This window comes from Gavia stellata, chromosome 1 (genome assembly GCF_030936135.1).
Source record: "Gavia stellata isolate bGavSte3 chromosome 1, bGavSte3.hap2, whole genome shotgun sequence".
Taxonomy (NCBI): Eukaryota; Metazoa; Chordata; class Aves; order Gaviiformes; family Gaviidae; genus Gavia; species Gavia stellata.
Window position 1 is genome coordinate 117465950 of NC_082594.1, and position 25747 is coordinate 117491696.

The following is a 25747-nucleotide window of genomic DNA, read 5'->3' on the forward strand; positions in this document are numbered from 1 at the left end:
AGAGTTCCTCATTTCCTTTGAATGTCTGGGTTTTCAATGCTTTCAGTAAAATGCAGAGATCTGAACAAATCTAAATGAAGAGGCAGATTTTTGAAATAAAATAAATGATTGTATCTCCTGATTTTGATAATTTTTTTTTAAATACTAAGCCTTGTGTCTCTTTCAGAATATGCAGATACGCTGTTAATCTTTTTGTGTGAATTGTTTAAAAGGTGTGAAATAGCACTTGTGAAATATTAGGCATGAGCTATCACTGACAGAGCAACTTCATTTGCATAATGTTTTCTTTGATTAACTTAATTGAGTGGAAATTTGGAAGTAATTTTCATACTGTAAACAACTTGGTAAGTATCTTTGTCCTGTTTGGCAGTGGAAATGCAGTTTGGTTTAAATGCTGCAGATGGGAGAAATAAAGTAAGAATAGAATGTTCACTAGTGCACAGGAAAGCATATGGAAGGTTTTTTCAGTTTTGATAGACTAACAAGTAGTATGTTAGGAAATAGAAAGAGTCATCACAAAGTGTTTAAAACCAACTGTGATGGTAGAGTAAATTATATGTTTCTCCTCTGTACTGTAGATGAACGACATTCATTGAGACTAAGTCAAGTCTTAGTTTATTGCTCTGTAATCATGTTCTTAAATGTTTGTTTACTGGTTTCAAAACATCCTTTCTTATAAACTTCAGTTCTCCTTTTTAAAGTTAGTTTATTTTAAGAGTAGCATCAATTTTTAAAGTCTATAAAGTTGGCTTGCATTACAGTGCCTTATTGTTCTTGACCCACGATATTCCAGATCTTCTAAATCTCTCCTCACTGACATGCTGGCAGGCTGCACTATTACCCTGGACTAATGTTTTACTTTAAGAAACCTGCTGTGATACATAACTAGTATTTTAAAAACAAAAGGTGGCAGTTGCATTCCACTCCTTTCATTTTGCAAACTACTTTGTGCAAGTGCATAAATGAATGTCTCTTGTGGAACCACTTTGTTCTTAGAAATTTGGTGTAAAGACAGCTTCTCTGTTCTGTTGTGTTAAACTGTAGGTTACTGGCAGCCCGTACGTAACTGATGTTTTATAATACCAGAGTCTGTGTTGTTTTCCCATTCTTTATTTGCTTTGCAAATATTAACCTGATAGTGCTTTCCTTTTTCTTTCTTCCTTAGGTTTTAACAACTATTCGCTCAGGACACAGGGCCAATATTTTTAGTGCAAAATTCTTACCATGCACCAATGACAAACAGATTGTATCTTGTTCTGGAGATGGAGTCATATTTTACACTAATGTTGAACAAGATGCGGAGACCAACAGACAATGCCAGTATACGTGCCACTATGGAACTACCTATGAGGTAGGGGACAAAAGTGTATGATAATTTTAAGATAGGTAGAATACATATTTTCCTGTATTGTTGCCCAAGATTTTAACCAAGCTGCTGAAAGCTTTATTTCAGTGAGAATTAAAGAACTGTTCTTCTAGCTTTTTTGAGTTCGTTTTTTTTCTTAGAGTAGGCTTTAAAAGGGAAATATGTTGTCTAAATTAAATGGAGGACTTTTCAAAAGGTAGTGTCATTAAGACCACTTTCTTTGCAAATATAATAGCTGAATACACCTTCACTGAAAGAATCATCTGCAGAGCAAAACTGATTTAAATTGTGCTGTGAATTTCTTTCTGAAGTAGGTTGGGGGTTGGGGGCAGTGGCTATGTTTTGCCTTTATATTTTTATTCTCCCCCGCTGCCCCCCCCCCCCCCCCCAACTTTTCAGCAGTTTAATGCCTTTTTCACAATTTAAATCCTTCTAAGAAATGCTTATTTCAGCATGTGTGAACAACTTAATCTGAAAAATGTATTTACAGTTTTAGGTAATTTATCTGTTTTGTATTCTAGTTAACTCTTTATGTGCAAATTTAGAGCCAGTGTTTTCAATAATGCCTTGGAAGTTTTGTTCATACAAACAGGCAAGTGAAGCCAAGTGTTACTTAAGTTAGGAAAATAATCAGATTTAATGATCTATTTATTTATTTTAATGACAGCAAAATCTGCCGCTTGTAAAACTTACTGTGCTTAAAATAGAAAAAAATACTGCTATTTCCTTCTTAGGTTATAAATGTTTCAGGTGTTTTGATTATTTTTTTGTTTGTTATTTTTAACACTACCACAGTACACACAAAGGGAAAAAAATCCCAAATCTGTTGGTTTTTTAACTACTTAGCTCAGATATCATAGCAAGCTTTTAAATCTCTTTCTTTGTATGTTAAGTGAACAAAATATTTTAAGACCTCTGTTAAAAAAAATTGGGGTGCGTGAAGAGGTTGTGTGAGAAAAGAAAATGGCTGAAGTACTGCCAGAATTAATTTTTGATCATGTAGTAAAAGTATCCTTAAGGTTGTAATTACACATGTTCTGTTAAAGGTTTTGTCACAAAAACTTCCTGTCTGCAGGGTAACTTTGTAGGTCAGTCGAGCAAACCTTGTGTTATTCACTCTGTTTCTGGGATTTGTGGGTTTAGTTTGGTTTTGCCTCGGTTGAATACAAGACTGTACTTTCCATTTTGCAAAACGTGATTCTGGATCCCAGGCTCGCATCGTCTGCTTTTATTTTTGAGATTTGTTTTGATTGAGAAACTACTGTTTCCTTTGAATAGCACCAGTCCTTATGGCCCCCAATCAGAAGCTTAAACTGCCTCAGTTCTCACTGAAGTTTACCATACGTAGCAGTCTCTATACTAGTCTGGGCATTCTGCAAGTTACTGCCAGTTACTGGCTCAGCTGGTGCCTCTGTTTCCTGGGTAGCTAGCTGTGAGTATTATATAAAACATTTTTGAGCTTGAGAATAGGAGAATGGTTACGGATACTGTGCTGGGGCGACATGAAGGTAGTGGTAGAAGTATCATTAAAGCAGTGGGTTTGGGTGTGTGAAGTTTGAGGTCATGGGCTAGGCTGCTCAGAGTACTGCAGATTGAAAGAGTTGGTGGCGGCATAAAAGTCATCATGAGAAGTCACTGTGGTGGTCTTCTGTTGGTCAACCCAAGCTCAGGCAGATCAAAACCCTTTGGTTGATTCCATGAAGTGACTGACAGCAGGTGGTGCTGCAAACCAATGATGAAACTGGGAAAATTCAATGAAAGCAGTTGCCAGTTGTGCTTTGGGTCAGGCGTAGTAACGGAGGCTAGAACATAACACTTCTAACCTGTAATATGAGATGCCGGTTGTCTCTTTGCAAGGTGTTGTTTGTCATCAGTAATGATGGTATGCACATTGCCAGCTACTAAACCAGGTGATAAATACGAATTTGATAGGTACAACAAATTAAACTTGTCAAAAGAGACAGTAAGAGTTTGAAAAATGTTTTAGAAGAAATATGCAGAGCCCAACAGTCTAGCAAATCAAGATGCAAGTTTTATTGTTGTCCATATAGAATGACTATAACTGAACATTAACTAATTGTACAGAATATAGCAAATTTCTTCAAAATCATTAGTTGAAGAGAGGATGGACATTTGACTGCTATATTGCACAGTCGAAATGGTGGTATTGGGGATGATTGGTATTCAGCAAATAACGTCAACACGAGGGCATTATTGTTTTGAATTACAGTAGTGTGATACTGTTTTGGTTGTTTATACTGTTTTTAAACACAGTTAATGAAAGGAATCTCAAAACCCATAAATTTCATTGACTGTTTTAACAACTGTGTCTCTTTTTGAAGTTATTTTTCTTAGCCTGTTTTTCTCTAAGGTTTAACATGCCTAAATTTGAGCTCTCTTCAGAAGTCTTTGAAAAGATAGGTTTATAAAACATTTTGGAATGTACTTCTTATAAAGACTATAAATTCTGTTACTGTGTCTTAAACCTGATATTTGAACATTAAATGCATGAATTTATTGTGTGGCATAGCAGACCTTTTTTTGAGCCTTGGCATATGAAAGTATAATAGAGTAAATAGCAGGGGGTTTTAAGCAAATGGCTGAGATTCAGCTTCTGACATAACACAGCTTGGTCACTGAGAGGTTTCTAGAGTGGGAAAACAATTTCAAAATATCGTGACGTTACTGCCCAGCTGTATGTAACCACATCATCACGTTAAATATAGAACTTTGACTCATTGGATTCTCTAAATAACAAAACCTAACATCATCTGCCGCTGAGGTACTAATTCTAAATTTGAATGTGGTTTGAATTATACTGCGCTTTAAACTTGGAGTTTGTGACAGTTCAAGACGTCCATTGAAACAGAGGACTGTGCAAATTTGTGTAGATTGTTGTGAACTGTGAGATAACTGGACAGTTGCTTTTAATTCTGGGGTAGAATAGAATAGGGAGAGAGAGGTTTTTGAAACATGTTTCTGGAGAATTTGATATTTATACAAGGCCATTGCAAGTTTATTCTTGCTCAGCCAAATGCTTTTCTTTATTGCCCTTCATGTTAATTGCATTTCAGAAATAGAATGTACTTTTATGGACAACTCTTACCTTCATATTTTCAATACAGTAATATGATAATATAGCTATATATTTTAAATAGAAAATGATTTTTTAGTTAGTAAAAAAGGATTTTATATATATAATGTGTTCTTGTCAAACTTAAGTATAGTAACGACGACTCTTAATTATTGGAGTCTGCACTTCTCAGTTTCTCTGTTTTAGTGCTTATAAAGTACTTAATGTTTTTAAACACCATGCATAAAAATTGGCATGTGCAAGTGGAAGTATGTACTGCACTATTTCATGTATATTGTGAAATAGTATCAGTGTGAACAAAAGTAAAATACAGCTGCTAGAAATAAGAGCTTGATGTGTTATACCACATTCAGCAACATTCTTGGAACAAAGTAAATGTTTTAAATGAAAGCTCTGCATCAAAATACAGAAAAAAATGCTGGAAGGATTTAGTGGATTGAAGAACAATTGCTGGCTTTTATAACTACACTAATAAAATTAATTTGAGTGAATGTGTAGTGAAAACCACTCTTTTCAATATGTTATGCTAACATATTGAGGAATAATGGTCATAGTTCAGAAGTTTATTGTTCCATTGTTATTAAAACCTTGGCTTTGTTCTGTCTGTTAAACTTCTTGTTTGTCAGCAGCAAGATGTGGCACCGCACACATTGTGTCAGTTAATGTACTGAGCATTACAAGAAGAAAGGCTGAATCCTGCAGAGATTACCTTTGTAATCCCACTTTAGGTAGAGAGATTTACAGATATCCATAGGTTACTTTTATTAAGAGCTGGGGGGATGGAGAATAAGTCATCACATAGAAAGTGTTAAAGAATCAATCATTTGGTCTGTGCTGAATTAGTGTATTAGACTATTACTGATTTTTGTAGCTTTATAAATTTCTGTGAAGTTACTGATAGTAGCAGTAGTGTAGGAAAAAAACATACTGCTCGTTTCTACAACATTCTGTGTTTTGTGTATAAGGGATAGCGTGTAAAACCATGATGTTTCATGTGCGTTCATTGACCTGTGGAATTCTGCTTTAACATTACAGTTGCTTGCCTTTTTATTTTGTCTTAGGGAGGCCTTCTTGAGCCAAGCCATGCATGTGAGACTCCATCTGAGTCTTCCCTAGTTTGGGTAGGGCTGATGTCAGGAAAATGGTGCAATACAGTGCTCTCCTAAAAAGTGTGTGTTTAAAAAAAAAAAAAAAAGGCAAGCAGTGAGGGGGTAGGTTAGTAACAGCCTTTAATGCGTAGTTGCTTCAGGGGACTACTTTGAATGTAAAGGAACAGCCCAATGGGAGTAAAAGCCATCTAGTATTTTTATATCATTCAGACTTCTGAAGGTTTTGTTTGTTACTGTCTTCTATTACCTGATAGAGAATAAACTGAGCTTCTGTTGAATTATTGCAGCAAATTGATTACTTATCTGAACAGATTGCAGTAAATTTATGTTGCTTATTAAAAGGTAATAGAAATAACTGTAAGCTTTGACCTATAAATATTTAATCTTATGTGACATTCCACAGTTTGTTTTAACTTCAGTAGTTCAAACCTTTTCTTGAAAATGAATAAACATCATCAGTTTTTTAGTTTTCCTCTTTATTTCAATAGAAAGCTTGATTTGAGTCATAATTGCTTCAGTCTTTACTGCTGCTCAAAATGTTGCTGCTTTTGTTTTCAAATTAATGGTATTTCTGGAAGTATAAATACTTTTTTTTTTTTTTGAGCAGATTATGACAGTACCAAATGATCCCTATACTTTCCTCTCTTGTGGTGAAGATGGCACTGTAAGATGGTTTGATACTCGAATCAAAACAAGTTGCACAAAGGAAGATTGTAAAGATGTAAGAGTGAAATCTTTTAATAAAGATGACCTAATTGTAGAGCTGTACATCATACAAACATAGGATATGAATTCTGGTAAGGCTTTTAGAAATAATAGATTTCAGGGTCGTTGGTGGAGATGACAACATGTTTCCCAAGAAACAAAAAAAGTTTGGGGAGTCTTTTTTCTTTCCCTTTTTTTTTTTTTTTAATTTGTGTTATTATAATATCGCCTTTGGCATTTTTTAGTTTATGAACTTTGGTGTGAGGCTTCAGATATGGTAGAAAAGATTCTATGTTGAAATGGAATCTCTTGGTCTGGTTTACTTTAGTTACTATAGAGTGCAGAGTTGGAGGCAAAAAATGAGTCTTGAAAATTATCTGCAGCCTTGTATTCTTGAGCATCCTTTGTCCCTCTGTAACAAAAGATTTGGTAATGAATTATGCTAGATCAAATTAGTCACTGGTATTACTCCCTAGAAGGTAAGGTGTTGGTGGTGTCCACTGTGTTTGGATTTCAGAAACAGTTTTAATATTGAATTAGCGAAAAACTGACACCAAAGTATGTATTGCTACTCGATTAATTTTATTAATTTTATTATTATAAATTTATTCTGCTTTGTGCATATTTACCAGTTCTAGGGGTTTCTTTCTTTCTTTTCCTCTATCCAGTTATCTGCCCGTAGATGAAAGCTATTCTGATCCTTTAATTTAGACTGGGTTTGTACATTTGGTACTCCTCTGGCTCAACAATTATCTATGTTTCCATAGGAAAATCCAAGTTGCAAGCTAGTTTATAAATCTGTAGTTGTTATGCTTATCTATTCTTAAATTTTGTTCCTGTGGTTTGTTTTGGTTTGTTTATTTTCTTTTTTAGTTGATCTCATGCTATATTTCTTTCTCTGATAGTTTACCTTCTTTGCAGTGGCTTTTCTGTCTGACATATTTACAGTCTATCTTCACAGGGCCAGACCTAGTTTTCTCAAAATCTCCTTGACTTAACGGCCTGTGTCCTGAAGTAAAAAAAAGAGTTATACTTCAAATGTTCAGAGCTATTATTTTAATGCTGTATTTTTGTCTGTTCCAGGATATTTTAATAAACTGCCGTCGTGCTGCCACTTCTGTTGCTATCTGTCCACCAATCCCATACTATCTTGCTGTGGGTTGTTCTGATAGCTCAGTAAGAATATATGATCGGCGAATGCTTGGTACAAGAGCAACAGGTAGGAACCATGCCTTACAGTAAGCTTTTCTAACTATTTGCAGTTCCAATTTCACGTTCTTTTTTTCAAAATAGATGGTGAATGACTGAAGTGTAATTACTGAATGAAGTGTATCCTTCTTCTCTGAGACCTATGCTTTGTACTAATAGTCATTTCACTCTAATACTTGCTAATACAGAAATCTTCAAGTAAGTAAACTTAGTCTCTTCATCCATCTTAGAATAAGTTGTGTACTGAATGCAGAAAAAGACATTTTGTAATGTCTCTTCTTTTGTCTTGAAACATTGTGATTCCAAGATTCCAAAAAGCTAGTGATTGCAGCCTGCAGTGGTCCACCTGAATTTTAATTAAGTTCTTATCTTCTTGCACTCTGCCATGCTGGAATGTGTTGCTTCTTATTAGAAGGGATCTTATGAACTCTATAATATCATGCAATATGCTTACCTTTGCAGTAGTTGTTGCTATGTCTAACATAATTTCACTGAAAACCTAGAACTCTTCAGGTGAAAGCTAGCATGCTTCAGATGCTTACCTAAGGATTTTATTAAAAAAAATTCTGGTGACCAGCAAAAGTACCTAACATATCTCTTCCTTACAATGTGTGATCAGTGTTTGTTTGGACACATATGAATTAATACACGTAGCTGTGCATACACATACAGGCAAGTAATCAGTGTCACAAAATCTGTCATTTCTTGCAGCATTTCCCTGTTGATGATTGTGATGGAGGAGAAAGGAAACAGTAAAGATCACTCATCAAACATAAAAATACCTCTCAGATCAGGCTAACGTTTTTATAAGATCTCTCCCTTTCATCACAGTGGTCAGCAAAATTCTGTGAGAACTGCCTGAGGAACAGATTCTGGGGGGTAGAGTAAAAGGTACTAAGTACCTGCTCTTGCACTGTAACAATACAGGAAATAAGATGAACTCAGGTATGCCGGCCTATAGAATAAAGGAGAAAAGACAAAATTTTGAAGACTGTAATTTTTCTGGATATATTGGTATAGTGTTCTGTTGTTTGTTTTGAGGGGTTTTGGGGTTGTGTGGGTTTTTATTCTGTTTTTTAAGAGGTGAAGTATTCTATGACTAGTGAGCAAATTATTGATTTTCATTTATAACTTTCTGTTTCAGTCCTTATGTGGTGTGAGATGATAAACTCTGAACTTGTCTGTGATCAAGGACAGACTGTTGCACATACTAAGCCACAACAGATATGCCATGCGGGAAACAGTTACATGGCAAATTATGAGTTTTTGGAACAGTCTGTTTTTCTCAGTGTTAAATTTTCTTATAGTTAACTTTTATCTGCTCACAAACTTGTAATTCTAGAATTTAAGATTGTTTTAGTGTGTGGAATGGAGGTGAGTTGTCAGGGAAGCATGATAAGTCCAATGTATCGTATAGTTCTGCAGTTTCAAAGTGACATTATTTCTCAAAGAAAAACTAGTATTTTTTTTTTTTTTAAACATTTTGGGTAGAAAAGAGGAGATGTATGTCCTAATTTTTCAAAGTTTCATATAATGAATTCCTTTCTAATTTTTGTGTAGATACAGCTTTCCATTATTATTGTGTAAATGTTCTTTAGGTTCCAAAATTTCCATTTGTACTACATTTGACAGATAGCATCCACATACCGTCATGGGATGGGTATGTGATATATGAATATATTTATTTGTGTATTTTCATCTTTTTTTTATAATGTACATAAAGTTTGTAAACAAAAATATAAAATACTAGTAAGATCTGATATGTCACTGTTCAGATCCAATTTAATGCAGAAGCTACAGGATACTTAGCTTTTCTCTGATCATCTTTTGTTGGATGTTAAATTAAGGAGTATATTGAAGCTGTTGAAGATTTGCAATAGTAAATATATAATTTCTCTTTCTCTCTCCCTGCCCTGCCCCCCCCCTTTTTTTTTTTTTTAATATAGGGAATTATGCTGGTAGGGGCACTGTTGGAATGGTGGCACGTTTTGTTCCTCCTCATCTCAATAACAAATCCTGCAGAGTAACATCTCTATGTTATAGCGAAGATGGTCAAGAGATCCTTGTTAGCTACTCTTCGGATTACATATACTTGTTTGATCCCAAGGATGACACAGCACGAGAACTTAAAGTTCCTTCTGCTGAAGAGAGACGCGAAGAGGCAAGTGATTAAGATGACCTGTTTCCATGTTTTTCGGGTTTTTTTCTTGTAGCACAGTTATATCAGTTGTGTTTCCCTTTAAATTAATCTTGTTAATGTTGCTGTTCATAGGCTGAGATGTGACAAGTAGATTGTGTTACAAAATGTGCATATTTACAGTATATTTACCTATTTACAATATTTTGTCACTCTGGTTTTCCTTCTTGTCTGGTTTCCCTCTCCTAAGGATGAGAAGGCATCTACATGAACCTCAGGTTATAAGACCAGCAAGGGTGGCAGGTCACTCTTGTAATTGAGGTGTATTCTGTGTTATTTTCCATGCCACCAAAAGCATATTCCTTGAAATCAAGTATAAATACTCTTTGTTGAAAGTTATCATGTAATGACAGAGATGAGGGGGTACAAAAGGTTTAGATCGAGGAGGTGAGCCACTGCTGCTGAGCAGTATTAAAAGTTTCGGCAGTGTAACCAAAACACAAGCAGTTGTTTATTATCAGCTCAGCTACATTGATGCTGACCCTTCCAGTCTAAATTTTCTGATTAATAGAAAACAAATCTCTTTAACTACAGTGAAGTTATATACATTCCTCCCCCTGCACTCCCCCAACCATCCACTACTTTTTTTTCTGGCATTATGCGCACCCTTTCACAAGCTTCTCTGCATCCTGAGTTCATTACCTTTAGTCTGAGACAGGGGCCTCGAGGGAGTTTACAATGAGTTGTCAGCGTCCTGCTGCCTTTACCTGGAGGATGAGTGTGATGATAGTGATGGTGATTTCTTCCTCCTCTTTGCTGGGAGAAGCAGGATATTGATGTGTTCTTCTTTTTCTTAGAATATGCTTGGAGGCCATTTTTATATGTTTTTCAACATGTTTTACAAGATGTGTTTTCTTTAGTAGTTGGCCAATATGGTGTGTTTTTGCTTTTAAATGCTTGTTCTTTGTCCTTGTTGTTATCCCTAAAACAGTTGTTGCTTGGGTCCAACCTTTACAGTACAGTTAAGAGCCACAGGTGAGCTGCTGAGAAGGTGTCTGCGGTATCCTCCTCTGCCTGCACCTGCAGGGTATCTGCTGTCAGCCCGTGCCTGTACTACTTTATGCTGCATCCGTATCCTGTGGTCATAGGTAGTTCTTTCTTGCACAGTTTAGCTAGCTGACATTCCTCTATATCTCAAAACTGTTAACAAGAGGTGGTACACCACACATCTATGCAAATCTAAGCAAAACTAAAGCAAATTAGGTGGTAATCAGCTGGTCACTAGACAATTGTTGTTGCAGCTAAATGAGCTAAAAGAACGCTCCAAGCAAGTGAAGTCCAGACAAAGCCTGAGAACTGTGAGGCTTTTGTTATCGGCTTCATATTAAGCCTGTGGCCTGTTACTAGCAATGACCATGCTGTATGTATTGGGCTACAGGCTGCTATTACTAGTAGAAAGATTGTTGATCAGAAGGGGGTGTAGATTCGTAGGACTGAGGAAGAATGTCCAGCTGAGTTACACTGTTACCTCACTGAGGCAGGAGAAAGCAAAGAGGAACCCAGAAAAATTATGTGGTGCACGAATGGTTCTGCATGTACCCCTTTTTTCTATGGAATGTTAATCTGATGTGAAGTAATTCTGGTGGAGAATTGACTGCCCAGTTACTATAGAGAGAGAAGACTGTGACCCACCTGTTAATAACAGATCCTATGTATTCTTTTCTTTTGTAGGCACAGAGTATGTCCTGTAATCTCTTCTTGCAGGATGATTTTCCTTAATGCTATTTTTATTTCAGCCTGGCTTTAAGTTGTATAGAGTAGAAGGAATGTAAAGCTTTCTTCCGGAGTCTGCTGGCTCTTGAAAGTTAACACTTTAATATGCTTTCACCACAGGGGTTTTACATGTAATTTAAAATTGTCAGCACAACTATTCAACCTTTTTTTTTTTTTAAAGCCAGACATATCCAGCCAATACACTTGATTTCAAACTCTAAACTGCCTTTCTGAATGTTCAAAGCACTAGCTGTGTCTTTTCAAGTCACTGAAAGTAACACTGCCTGCTTGTTTTATACTTCCTGCTGCAGAAAAAAAAAGTGTTATAAAAATTAAAAAAAAAAAAAAAGGTTAAAAAGTAAACTAAAGTTTATTTTCATAAAATTTCTTTGTTTTGTTAATGTTTGATTGTTTTTTCCTTGTGCTTAATTGCAAATCCATATTCAGGCTGAATTCTGGAAAACCTTAGTTTTTATTGTTCAGTATGGAAAGCCTCAATTAACATAGTAAAGTTAGTATTGCATAAAATAAAACCTACATTAGTTTGTAGAGTAATTGATTTAGACTGTTTAACTTCTGTGTAGCTAAAACTCTTGTATTCTATTGATACAGTGTTGTGCTTATTCATAGTTGATCTGAACATATGGCTGACACACTTTTTTGTGACAGATATTAACTTATGTAAATTAGGAAAATGGAGATACTGCATTTATATTTAGACTTAGAATTCTGTAATGTCCAACATAAATAGCTTTGTAATGCCTTTCTCTTCTTTTTTTTATTCTTTTTTTTCCTAGTTACGGCAACCTCCTGTTAAACGTTTGCGGCTAAGAGGGGATTGGTCAGATACTGGACCTAGAGCAAGGCCTGAGAGTGAGCGAGAAAGAGATGGTAAAGTGTTTGCAGTTGGAGGGGGGCTGTTGTCTTTGCTTGTGTGTTTTGGTTTAGTTGGCTTTTTGGTTGGTTTTTTGTTTGGGTTTTATTTTCCAGTTTTTCTTAAGTCTTCCTAAATATGTAAGTGCTTCAGATTAAACTGTCCATGTTTTAAGAATCAGCCAGGTCTTAAGATGGTTTTCTTAGATGGTTTTCTTAGAATTTAACGTGGAACTACTGTTCTGCAGTGATTTTTAAAAATCTCTAAATTGAAAATATTCTTACCAGAAAAATTATGTTGCTTCAATTAGGCTGATGTTAATCGAGGGGAACTTACTTCATTGGTCATGTAGTAACACAAATACATATTTCCCTTTTTGTAGTCAAGCCTCATACGCAATCAAAGTTACAAATGAAATGCTCTGTAAGGGTTACATTAGGGGACTGGAATACAAAGCAATAGGATTCTAACATTGTATCTTTCACTTTTTTTATAAAACACATGTGGCCACTAAACTTTTATGCTTATATTTTCTTGTTTATAATATATTACTCAATTACTTGAGGTTTCAGTAGATCGAGTATTTTCAAAGCTATGCTTTAGTGTCAGAAAATGAGATACCAAAGCAGGGCAGGGGATGCTTTGTCACTCATCTTACTCTTCATCTAATGATGTGTTGCTGTTTAAAACTGACAGGTTGTGGGGGTACAAGTATTTGTTCTAGTTCCCTTAAATCTGTCTCCCTTTTCTGCCTACCGTTTCCCTTTCCAGATTTTCTGTGTTGGTTTTCTCATCTTCCCGATTCCCCAAACTGGAATAGAAGTGTCTAGCTGTATCAGACTAATGGTCCATGTAGAGTAGGATTCTGTGTCCAGCACAGGCCATAGGAGATGCTGTTTAGGGAGAGAACATGAGCTTGTCCTCTTACCTTAGTCTCTTGTCTTTGTTGCTCCCCCAGTATTTGGAATTACTGGATTAGAAACGTTAGAGGGTACATTCCCATCTGTTCCTTTAGAATCTGCATATGTTTCTATTGCACGTGAGTTTCTGTAATCCTTTTTTGAACCTGCTGATAATATTTCCTATGGCAAAAAATTCCAGAAGTTCAGTGCCTACTGTGTAAAGGAATACTTTCTTTTAAACTGCTCTCTTAGTTTCATCATGTGCCTTCTTTTTTTAATATCACAGGATTTGATTATTAACAGTTTCACATTCTGCTTACTTGGTGGTTTCATTCCACAGACCTTATTTGAATACCTCCTCATATGGGGGACACTTTTGCTGTCATGTTTATTGCAGGTTTTTCCCATCAAAATTAGTTGTGGCTTTGCCTTTGCGCAAAGTTACTTTTTATCTAAATTCTTTTTCAACTAAGTATCTTCAGCGTCCTTCTAGCTGTCATTTCCCCATAATATCAAGTAAATCAGCTGGGGAGAAAATAAAGCCTGAGAAAAGGACTCCTCCGGTATAGACGTTGGCTAGATTTTTATTTTCTCAAAACAAAGCTTCAGTATCTTTACTGTGCATTATTTGATGGAACTGTATAGTGACTGAGAGAGAGTAGCTATATTGCATTAGTTAGGCATGTGGTGACCTATGACTTATTTTCCTGTTAGCTGTTCATTGTCCTCTTCCCATCATTAACCACTCTTTGTCTGTTTTCTTCAGCTGTTGTATTCCATTTTTTGTGGTTTAAGTGTCTGAGGTCAGAGTTCCTCTGCCTGGAGCAGGGGGTACAGGACCTGGGGTACAGGAAGGGTCAGAGACCTGCACTGTGGAAATGAGGATAGACAAGGGCATTGGGGTCCGACTGAGGGGCATTGTTGTTTGGGGGGGTTGTGGGTTGGTGTGTTCCCCTTCCCTTATCCATTCCCAACGTCTTTTAAACTCAAGCAAATAATCTAAAAGCAAGGTCTAGTGATGATATATTCAAGCTATAGCCCCACAGTGAAGATTATATGCAGTCCTGAAAGATAATGAGTTGCTCCAGATACTTGATGAGTCTTTCAGCTTTTATAATATCTGTGTGGTAGCAGCACCGATCTTGGAGAGGCATATTCTCACTGTACATGTTCTTCTCAAGTATGCTCTAGAATCTTTCGGCTTTTGTATGCAGGGTATTAAAGTATTTTTCACATATGTATTTTGATAAGTGATTGTACTTTGCAGGGATTCTATTTCTTAAGGTCTTCAATTACAAAACTCTTCCAAAAGTTGCTTAAACACCGCATGCTTCCAAAGTGGTTAAGGGGCCAGCAGAAGCTCTTACTTCAGTATGAGTGGAATGGTCCAGTCCAGTGGAATGGTCTTCTATTGGAAGATGCCAATGTGTTTTTAAAAAAAAAAAACAACCCCACAAAACAGAAAAACCCAAAACACCCCACACCGTATTTCACAGAATACAAAAAACACTTAAAGATTCAAATAGTCTATTTCAGCCCTTTACAAATGGAATTTTTCCTATCTCCTCTTTTGAAATAGATTTTGTTTCATATGTAATAAAACCAGAAATAAAATGAGAAGAAAATGTTTTGAGTTATGTTGAAAGAAAGTATGTCAAAGATTTTGCTCCTTGAGAGTCTTTGCAATCCTGACACTTGATCCAAAACATGAAAATGAAAAACTCTAAAAGAACTCTGCTGTTTAGATGTTCCTCATAAGCACAATTTAATACAAGTCATGAAGAAGCCTTTTGGAAATGCTAAAAACATCGTGTGCTAATTTTATGCTAGTCTTCTTGCTCTTTCATTGTTTAATGATCAAGTTAGTAGTTTTATAATTAGCTGGAAAAACATAAAAATCTAGGCTTTCTTAACTTACTTAACCAGCATTTAAAACTGAATGACGTAAATTTCACAATGTTATGTGTACAAAAGCTCCAGGTAATTGTAAAACAGAAAAGGAGGAGGGACCATTGATTTTTATGTGGTGCCATGTTCAGCTGGCAATTCTTGCTGGACTGTTGTGCTGAAAAAAGGAGATAGTTCAGGGGATTATTAGTTATGTAGCTTACAATGCAGGGGGTTTTTATTGGAAGAAGAAATGGGGGAAAAATGAACACTTTTGTAAACTTGTAGATAAAACTTTATCATTACTTACTTTACAGGGGAGCAAAGTCCTAATGTCTCTCTAATGCAGAGGATGTCAGACATGCTGTCAAGGTGGTTTGAAGAAGCTAGTGAAGTTGCACAAAGCAATCGAGGACGAGGAAGATCACGGTCCAGAGGTGATTTCTCTCTTTTCAAGAATAATGATTACAACAGAAAGTATGTTTATACTGGACAGAAAGTGTGTTTATACTGGCTGTACAGGCCTTGAAAATCAGCCTTTCTGAGGTGTAAACTAAAAAGTTTTTAGTGCACTCTGAAGAACTGAGCACACTTGTTTGCTGTATGAATGGTGATGGAAAGGGTTTTTGAGACAGAGTAAGTTTACCTTTGGGCTCTTGTTTCTCTTGCTTTTTTTTCTTTTTTTTTCATTTTTAATCAAAGGTGGGACTAATCGGACAGATGCTCCTGCTACTAATAACGTGCCACCTAGTGCAGAATCAGAAACTGCAATGGAAGTAGATGGTTCTGAACAACTTCCATCATCTTCCTCTTCTACAATGTCAGCCCAAGCTCCTTCAACATCATCTTCAACAGAAAGTCCCCCTTCAACTTCCTTATTGTCCTCTCCTGATAATGAACAAAGGCCTTCTCTAGGGGCCTCAGCTCAACCTGTACTCCATCAATCTGGTGAGAAGAAATCCATCTTGTCATTGTTTATGAAAAATGCTTTCAATAAGAAACAACTATTTTAGGATATTTTGGGTAATTGATCTCAATCTGTTTTTCTTTCTTGCACACCTTAATGAGACTAGGTATTTTATAATTACCAAGTGACTGCAACTGTGGTTTAAAGAAAGAGTAAAACCATCAACTGTATATGTTTGAAAAAGGAATCTCAAAGGGGTTAACCAGTATTGTCTTTTGAAGTAGAAATAAAAAAATATTGCTTGGTTTTTCTAAACTTATTGTTCTCTTTATGGAGTATAAGTAACATCATGTCTTCTTCAACTGTGATTTGGCTGTAGCAGTATCAGTGCAATGAACAGCAGAACCTATGACTGTTATGATCAGAGGAAGTAGAGAATGTCTCCTTCAGTAGGAATCTACATCCTCAACATTTCAGAGTCAGCAATGTTATTTTTTTGCATCTCAAAAGTATCTGGATAGACAGGGCTCCCCTTGCATGATATTCCATTGTTAGCTAATAAATTATACTACATATTGACTTTTAAGTTTGTAAGTCTTGTAGAGACTCATCTGTATTTAATGCAGACTTACATTCTTACTGTGGGGGAAAAAGAAGAAAGTATATTCCACTGTCAATGTCAGAAACTTATTTGGGTAGTAAACAAGCATCTTATGCTTTGTCTTGCCCTTTTCCATCTCTATTCAGGAAAAGATGCCACAGCCTTTAGAGTTAAATATTTGCACGAGAGTTTATTTTTACTTTTTTAAAGTGAGTTTCTAGGCCTCACAGTTGTGGTGGAAAGGCTGACGTGATCCAAAACACCTACAGGTTCAGACTCGATTATTTTAAAATCCCGTGATTTTTGTATAAATTCACCTTTTGTCTTGTACCAATTCTGTTGTAAAAAATCAAGGTCTTTGTCTTTGGAAAAGATGACTGATAGCATCTTCAGGCCCTAAACTGGATGTTCTGGAGTAAAGGAGAGATGGGAATTTCCCAGGGGAAAGTGTGCCATTCAGCGTACTGTGGCTGCTGCAGCCAAAATCTTTGGGACAAGTGAGAAATGATTAGGCATCTGAAAGACAGGGAAGCTAAAGACATCAGTTGAAATGCATTAAATGTATCATTCTCGCCCTTTCAAACCTTGCAACTAGTCTGATACTTATTTAGAGGAAATAAATAGTGAGCAGAAGCATGAAATACACACAGTCCGGATACTATTTCTAGAATAAGTGAATGCTAGAAAATTTATTTAGTAGTAGAGGCTTTTAGTCCCTTATGTTTTTTATTAGCATTGGTGTCAGTTCGCTGCAATCTCAAGTTTTTTCACGATACATACACAAAAAATTGATGAAGGGATCTACTCTAATTCGGTGTAACCCAATTTAGCCACTGTCTTTGGTACGGAGGGATAACCACCAAAGAACACACGTACCATTACCAAGCGTTCATTTTGATCTATTTATTTATTTTTTAAAGTATATGGTATATTCTGGAGCTTACACTGGCCAGGGAGAGTATGTCCCACATTAAAAATAATTGCTTCAAGCTATGTCATTGTAACTTTGTGGACTGCATAATGATAATACACTAGAGAGCATTTCTGGAATTATGATGCATTTTCTACCCTGCATTTTAAAGAATGCTGACTAGAAGAAGTGTGTTCCTCTTTTTCTCTGAATTTCTAAGTAAAAGTTTATTCTGCTAGCATGAAGCTGAAGTTGTTATTTCTTAATACAGCTCTTCTCTAAGAGCATTTCCTCTTTCCCAGTGTTTATTTCAGACTTAAGATTCTCCATATATTCAGTTTTGAAAGGGGTAGTGGTGGTTGTTTTGTTGACAGACAGTGGATACTTTCTAATTTACTGTATAATGTTTGATAGGTTCTTTGACTACACCTAAACATGGTGTCAGATTGGCTGCTGATTCTTCCAAAAAAACCCAAAAAGTCACCATGACCCCCCACCAAACACCAAATGCACAGAAACAAACAAACAAAACTTTATCTAGTATTCTTTATTTCCGTATGCAGATTTTAGTGTTAGGACCTGGTGTCATCTTTAAATTGTCTACAGGACTCCTGCAGAAGTAAACTTAATAGCACTATATGTTTGCACACCTAGTAAGCATCTTGTCTAGTTTGCACTGCTTTTAAAACACTTAAGTTACTGTAAAACAAGCCTTTGGGTAACAGAGCAAGTTCAGGGAGAGGGGAAGATCCTGGGCAGAGGGAGCAGGTCGTGGCAGAGCAGTAGCAGTGGGTTTATGAATGGTAGGCTTGAATGTGAATTTCCATTTTGCAATGTTTGTATACTTACGTAACCCATGACTGTACTCAGTTATGAGATTTTTATTTACTCACAATCTCTAGTCTATAAATGTGAAAACACTGCACTCTGCATCAAGAACAGGATTCCCTGAGTTTGTTTGGCTGCACTTAGACGTGAATAAAACCTGCTGCTTTTTGGGGTGACAGGAATAAGGAAAATGATAATAGGAATAGTAGTTTAAATACAGTGGGGTTGAGTAGGAAGGCCAAGTAGAGGTGTATTGTAAAAGATGGGTGACTGGGGAAGCATTTTGGAAAATGAAAGAAGGAAAGCGAGAGGCTTTCAGCCATCATTTTGCGTAAAGTGGTGGTAGATTAAGTTTGAATATTGTAACAAAGAGTTAGCAAATGAAGAATATGATTTCGGGTAATGACTTATTTAGAATTGGAGCATGAATTCATACTGCAGAATGGAACAGACTTATAAACAGCTTTCCATAAATAATTTCAACATTTTTCTGTACTGAACACAGGCGCTGGTAGTAATCCTGTATTTGAAATAGTAGTAACTTTGCATATGTATTATAATTCAAATATATTGTTGGTATGATGTTCCAGAAAATATGCCATGTGGCGAGCATTTTAGTTCCTACATCTGAATTACTTACTCCATCTCTTAATGTTTTAAAAAAGTACATGTTCAAAATAGAGTCAGTACAAAAGTGGTTCAGTGCTGGAGCTTGTTGGGGTAAGTCTCTTTATCAGAATGTATATTCTAGAAGAATACAGTTGGAACATTTGAGTAAGTTGCAAATAATCAACAAGATTAGTGCAAAATCTCAGTATCCTGTTCTTGTCAGTACATTTGAATAAGTTTTTTTTAAATAATGAAGACAGAACAATTGCTGGAGACTTTCATGCTCGTCACTAAGGAAAAAAATAACAAATTTATTTTCTTGCCCTTCTTGGCTCATTCAGTGGAAACCATTAATTCATTTTTACATTAGTTTTAAGATGCTTTGGTTTTAAACCATGAATAAACATCAGATACAACAAACTGTAAAATATAATAATGCTTTTTTCCCCATATATAATATTCCAGATACACATTGGTACCATTGGGGGGGGGGGGGGTAGGGGGGCAATTGACTAATTAGGACAAAGCTTAGTCTTAAGAAGTTTTCTGATATACGGTAACTTTGCTTTTAAATGTTGAATGGGAAAGTGGCACTAGTTGGGTTTTTGTCTTTCCATTTCTATTTCCTCACTCCATTTGCTGGCAAAATAAACATTTGCTTAGAGATTCTGAAATGTCTTAAAAGGTGTTGTCATTGAACATACTCAGGATAGTCGTTATCTCTTTACATTTTTAATTGTAGTTCTTGTTACATCTTAAGTTGTAGCTGTCTTTGCACAGAGTGGAACTGAATCAGCAGCAACTACTGAAAACTGCAATTTTAGACATCATTGAAATTTCCTTAAAAGCATTTTCTAGACTGTTTGGAGTTCTAATTTCCATAAATATTCATAGCAAATCTCTTTGATGCCATATTCCTTTTAGGAAGTATATCTTTTTCTTTCTTTTTATACCTCATCAGCCATAAACTGGCAGGATGTATTTCTCAGAAGTGGTATTAGACTGAGGACATTAGAGCTCATGACTATTCGATATTAACTGGTGCCTGCCACTAATTTTTGAGTGATTGGATTCTGTCTTTGGGTTTGTTTCTTTTTATGAAAGAAAACTTGAAGTTTGCTGGCTTCACTGAGTGAATAAGGGTTACAGAATATTTGTAAAGCTTTTGCTTGGATGAAAGCTTACATGCCAATGTAATGCTCTCTAGTATTTTAACATTTCATAGTACTGATTTTTTTTTTTTCATTGCAGATTTCCTCATATCTACAAAATACTCCAGAGTGCCCTTGATATAAATACTTTCAGGATGAGTCTAGGCTAGCACTTTATAGCAGAACTAGCTAGAGCATTTGATGTGAATATTTGAGTCTGAATTAGCTTCTCTACCCTAGTATGTTACAGTTGAGAGTAGTTCAGCAGTGATGCAGGTCAATGTTGTGCTTGAGCTATTGCTAATAAAGACACAATGTGTGTTGTATAAAGAGAAGCACTTTCTATACAGCACTTGTGTAAGTGGAGGAAATCTGCAAAGAGCATGGAAAGAATAAAAAGTTACTTGGGACACCTAGTTTTATAGCAGTTTGCAAAAAATACTGTTCATCAGACAGTGGACTGGTACATACCAAAATGGTATAACTAACAAATGAATAAAGACAAAATGATTAAAAGAGTGACGTCTCTAAAGATGGTACTGAAAGAATAGTCTGTTAAGAGAATGATACTAAGAATTGTTCATGATCCAATAAATTACTTTCTCTGTAGAACCACTTAACAGTGCTTTCAGACTTTGAATCCTCACCGGCTAGGAGTGTCCGAAATAAAAAATGAGTTCATAGTAAAGTGTACTTTTTGGTTAGATGCTGTTCTGCACCTATTTCCATAGTCCCAGTTTACTTTTTTCACACGTTTGTTTTGATCAAAATTGTGCTAATTTTTTTTTTTCTCACATCAGGAAGCTATTGCATTCATTTTGAAAACTAACCAGTAGGCCACAGTTGCATAATTTTTACACCACGAATATTGTCATTTGTTATATGTATTAGGAACATGAAAATGAATACTTCTGTTGTTTGCTTTGTTTTGAATTGGTCAGGATCTATCTATTTTCATTACATAATTCTTTGTTAAATGGTTTAAGTGTTGGAGATGGGGAGGGGAGCATATTGTGTGACATGAATCCTGAACTTTTAAGTCCTGCTATTCATGCATTTAGGAAGAGAAAAACAATTTCAATATTTTCTTTTATAATTTCTGAATGTTAGTAAATTTATTTACATAATTTTTTCGCTGTAATTACGCTTAGTATCTGTTGCTTCTCTCTTTGGTCAGTCCCCCTACCCCTCCTCCCTGTTCTGTATGTTGTATGTTCAATGCTTCTCTCTTTTACATACTTTTTCTTTTTTCCCCCCCTCCTCCCTGTTTGTCAGAGTTAATGGGACCTGAGTTAGCTATAATCCGTAGGGGTCTACAGCGACTGAGGCTTAAGAAGGCAGAACAACAGAGACAGCGAGAGCTAGCTGAGGGTTCAGCGCCACAGTCGTCCTCCTCTGATCAGTCCTCCTCTAAGGGCTCCTCACAGGACCCTCAGACATCAGGTTGTCATTTGTCAAGGTTTCTTAAGCAGCTAACGTAGTTATAGTTTGTGCTGCTGTTGTTTGCTGAGATGCTTCTCTTCCAGAACAAGACAGTTAATGCATTTGCTGCTTGTCTTACTTTGCATGTGGTGGTGTTTATCATCACATGGTTAGGGAAAGAGTAATATTGACAGTTTTCATTTATCTAACATGTTTGGATTATATAGCTAAATGAATACTATATGGAGAAAGTTTCCTAGGTGCATGGTATCAGGTGTGTGCAATGTTAGAGCAGTTGAGCAAGAAATTGCTGTGTCCTGAATAGAGTAAGGTACTTACACACTTGAAATTGCATTTCGGTGTTAATTGTATCCGATAGTAACATTTAAGACTTGGCTTTGGCTTAGCATATGTTCTAAACCAGGGTAAGAATTCAGTAAAACAGAATTTTGGCACTCTTAAATGCTATGGTTTTACAGTGAGTGTAGTGAAAATAAATACTTGTAACAAGCCGAAGTCCCGAGATATGCTCTCCTTTTTTGAACAGAGTGACTTTTCATTTCACCATCCTCTTTCTCTTGTCTTATTGAGATTAAAAATTATTACAAGAAAGCCTTGGAGATGTTTATAATAAAAAGAGACATATTTGAGAAAGTTAGGGTAGAAGCATGCATATCAATAAAGAGGTAAACCCTAAAGCATAAACTTGAAGCAAACTTTGTCATGGCACCATGTAAAAATGAGTGAGCTGCATGCTGTGTGAAAAATCAGCATATTTTGTGTTGAGAAGTAATGTCTAGCAGTGTTCCTTCTATGGATAAATTCTGTGACAGTTGAGATGTGGCTAAATTGCTTATAAGGATTATGTCATACATTCACAGCTTGACTTGCTACAGTTCAATCTATTCGTCTATCTAGAGCCTTACAGAACAAGTTGATGTAACAGTGGCTAGTGCTCTAGTTACAATATGTAATTACTGAATTTTGAATAACTTCCTACACTAGAAAATTCTACAGTGAATTTTCAGAATGTTTGGAAACCAATAAATTCTGGAGGGCTGTGTGCTTATCCTAGGGATGGTGGCCATAGATGCCTGTTACCTGTAGGAGGAGAACAAGAAAAACAATGGTAGCAGTGTTCTTGTAGGTGGCTGCAGTTTCCTGCCAGGAAAAAAAAAAAACCACCAATTTTTTTTCAGCAAACTGAACATCAGAATTTATTAACTCAAAGTTATGTGTTGATAGAGACAAAACCATAACTAACATTTACATAGAGACAAAACCATAACTAACTAACTTGATCTTCTGTTTTCTTTTTGGAATGACTTAAAAAAAAATTTTTTTTACTAAATTGTTTCTCATTGAATTGAAGTTGGAAAAAAAGTTCGGTTACAACCATATCTGTAGAATTTTCACCTGGAAGTATATCTGTGGATATTTTAGAGCCTCTGAAGTATGTGTTGGTCTGGGTTTCACTTGATACTGTCTCACCCATCTCTTTCTTAATGCTCCTTCAAGGATGCAGTGTAATTCTTTACTTCCAGTTGCTTGTGGGTCAACATACTGTAGGATCCATACTGACACAAATTTGAAGCTTTAAGCTGAATAATTGCTTTGACTGGGAGTCAGAGATGTATTGTAGTTAGCTTGGATCCCTCATCACTGCCTCTTAGAGTTTTGAGTTCCCACATGCTTCAAATTTTAAGGGAACTAATGGGAAGGTCCAATCGTTTTGTTTGGGATCACCAGGGAACCACAGAACACATACATAGCCTTGGAGGAAACTAGTATTCAAATATTTACCTAATTTTTTGTGTGATGACAATGAATTTGCAAATTTAACCATTTTACTTTATTAAGTAATTGCTTTGAAAGATAGAGTCACTTAGCGCTATGGAAACATTTATTTCTGGGGAGAGGAAGGGGAAACAGTTTTACTACCTGACCTCCAACTCATTAGGATGTGTATCTTTTTCCTGTTTGGCCTGATTGGTGGAATTTGTTACCTTCAGCATTATAGACAGTGGAAGATTTAAAATGAGGAATTAAAATTTAAATATTTAATGTGTTCAGTCAATTATTCCTCAAGAAATTTGATAAAAGATTACACTACCTTTTCCTTTCTACTTGTATGTGTAAATATAAGAAATTCCTGTTTTGCTTCATCAGCCTCTTCATTGTATTCCTCCTTTCCCTATTATGGGAGGGAACAAATGAAACTCATTTCTTCCGACTGAGGAATCCAGATCACCTGTGCATTGTCTATTTACTTTTTAAGTTTCCTGCACTCTGGGCATGGAAATATTCTCTGTATTTGCTCATTTCTTTTTATGCAAGTTACTTTGTTTTGTTCCCTTTTTCTGACCTCCCAAGACTTATTTTTGGAAGATGTGTATCTGAAATCTATGCCTTTGGAAAACCAGAGCTGCAGATTTTTGGTCTCTTGCTTTTCCATAGAGACAATTGTTTTCCCAACCCTGTGGTAAGTTGACATCTCAGAAATGTGGTAGGAGAAAAAGATGATCTTAGTTTGAGGGTTTTTTCAATAATAAATTCCCAAACAGAGACAATATCTATTTTTTTTTTTTCTGCAAGGCTGTCTTTGGTGCTCTGTCTTGAGGCAGATATTCAGTTTTCAGGCATGTACTAGTTGTAAATTTTCAAACAAAAAATTACACCCCAAAATGTGTCTGCCACTATGTGAAATGGTGTCATAGCCTCTGGCCCAGGGCTGCAAGTTCTCAATCCCTACTCTGGCAAAACTTGTATTTACACTTGCAATTTTTTGGGGAATTCAGTGGGAGACTAAGACCATTTCTTCTGACCTGTATTTCATTCTTAATCCTTATCTTTGCAATCACAGAAGCTCAATTATAGCTGTAGACACAGGCTGGAGGAAAAAATACTCCAGCCATGTAAGAAATTACCAGTAGAAAATGTCAAGAGCTGAAAGCTTTTACAGGTTTAATAGAAAATTAGACCGAATGGTAGTTATTTTGTCTCCTAGTGTAAGGTCTTGTAATAGTTACATGAGGATTTGTAAGCTGTATCTGTAATAGTTAACCTTCACTATTTAGAAAAACTATGGTCAAAAGTTTATGTTGTTGTTGAATGTGAAAGTGAGTTAACTGAGTAAATTAGATTCACAGTGGGCTGATTTGACATTGAGGACAAAGATGCTTCATCCTTAGATGGCAAAGGGACTTCGTTTTAGTAGATACCTCTCGTAAGTATTGTGTAAATTTGGCAGTTTTAGAAGCAGTATGTATCAGGTCTATTTTGTCTTCAAGCCTTTGCTTAGGTTTGATAGCTGTTTTATTTAATTAGGGAACTATGTTAAGTTGTTTCTTTTATTTTATTATATACTTTCTCCAACAAAGCCTAGCTTTGACTTATATTTTTGTGGCATTTCATAACATTTAGATCCTGTGCAGTATTTAAACAGCAGCATTATATGTGCTATATGCAAACTACAAAGAAAGCAAACCTTTTTAACCTATTGTTATTGGTGCTCTGCCCAGTGCTGATATGTGGTGTATGCATTGCCATTACCTCTTTTTGAGAACTTTAAGTGAATTGAATGCAATTTGAGAAGCTACAGAAACATGAACCAGCAGATCTTGAAGTGAAAAAGAAAAAATAAATTGGTATTATAGATCAGTGTGCATCAGGGGTTCCTGTAGCAGTCAGTGTGCATAATCTTACCCACAAATACTGAAGTAATGTGAACCTTTCTTTTTTGAGGAAAAATTAATTTGATTTACACTGCATTTATTGTGGAATAAAGAGATATACATGTACGTGCTGACATATTGCAGAACCTGTGATGCACATTGACTTGATTTTTTTTTTTAAACTTTGGTTGTTTCAAAAGGCTATATGGTCAGCGTTTTTAAAGCGGAACAAATTGGACCTTCATTTCTGTGTTAAAGCTTTCTGCGAAGAACAAGGAAATGGTTGCAGTTTTTATTACTAGATCCTTGCATTCTCTGTAAACACCCAGATGTAGAAATGTGTCTATTTGAAGTCCAAAATATGTAGCTGAGAGCTTATTCACTGTGCAAAGCAATTATTCCTAGTTATTAAAACAAGTATTTAATGTCTTAGATTAAGGTCCACTCTATGTACCATGTTCAGGACTTTAAAAACAGGTCTCGCTGCTTCAGGCTTGACGCTCGCATTGGAGCTGGTTTTACAGTGATATAAGGAGGAAATTTTTTTAAACAAGAACAATAGAGGTGGCATGCTAATATTTTGATGAAG

At 35.9% G+C, this 25747-nt stretch overlaps 1 protein-coding gene across 4 annotated transcripts in view; it reads left to right on the forward strand.

Annotated features, from left to right (window-relative positions):
- DCAF6 (DDB1 and CUL4 associated factor 6) overlaps positions 1-25747 on the forward strand; it is a 93710-nt gene that overhangs the window by 28355 nt on the left and 39608 nt on the right. For 3 of the 4 annotated variants that reach the window (XM_059826947.1, XM_059826953.1, XM_059826960.1), the window contains exons 4-11: positions 1166-1351; positions 6177-6290; positions 7358-7493; positions 9430-9644; positions 12191-12284; positions 15374-15493; positions 15759-16004; positions 21338-21505. In XM_059826947.1, the coding sequence (XP_059682930.1) occupies positions 1166-1351; positions 6177-6290; positions 7358-7493; positions 9430-9644; positions 12191-12284; positions 15374-15493; positions 15759-16004; positions 21338-21505 (1279 nt within the window). The remainder of the gene's footprint in view (positions 1-1165; positions 1352-6176; positions 6291-7357; positions 7494-9429; positions 9645-12190; positions 12285-15373; positions 15494-15758; positions 16005-21337; positions 21506-25747) is intronic. The other variant, XM_059826971.1, reaches the window with a different exon arrangement.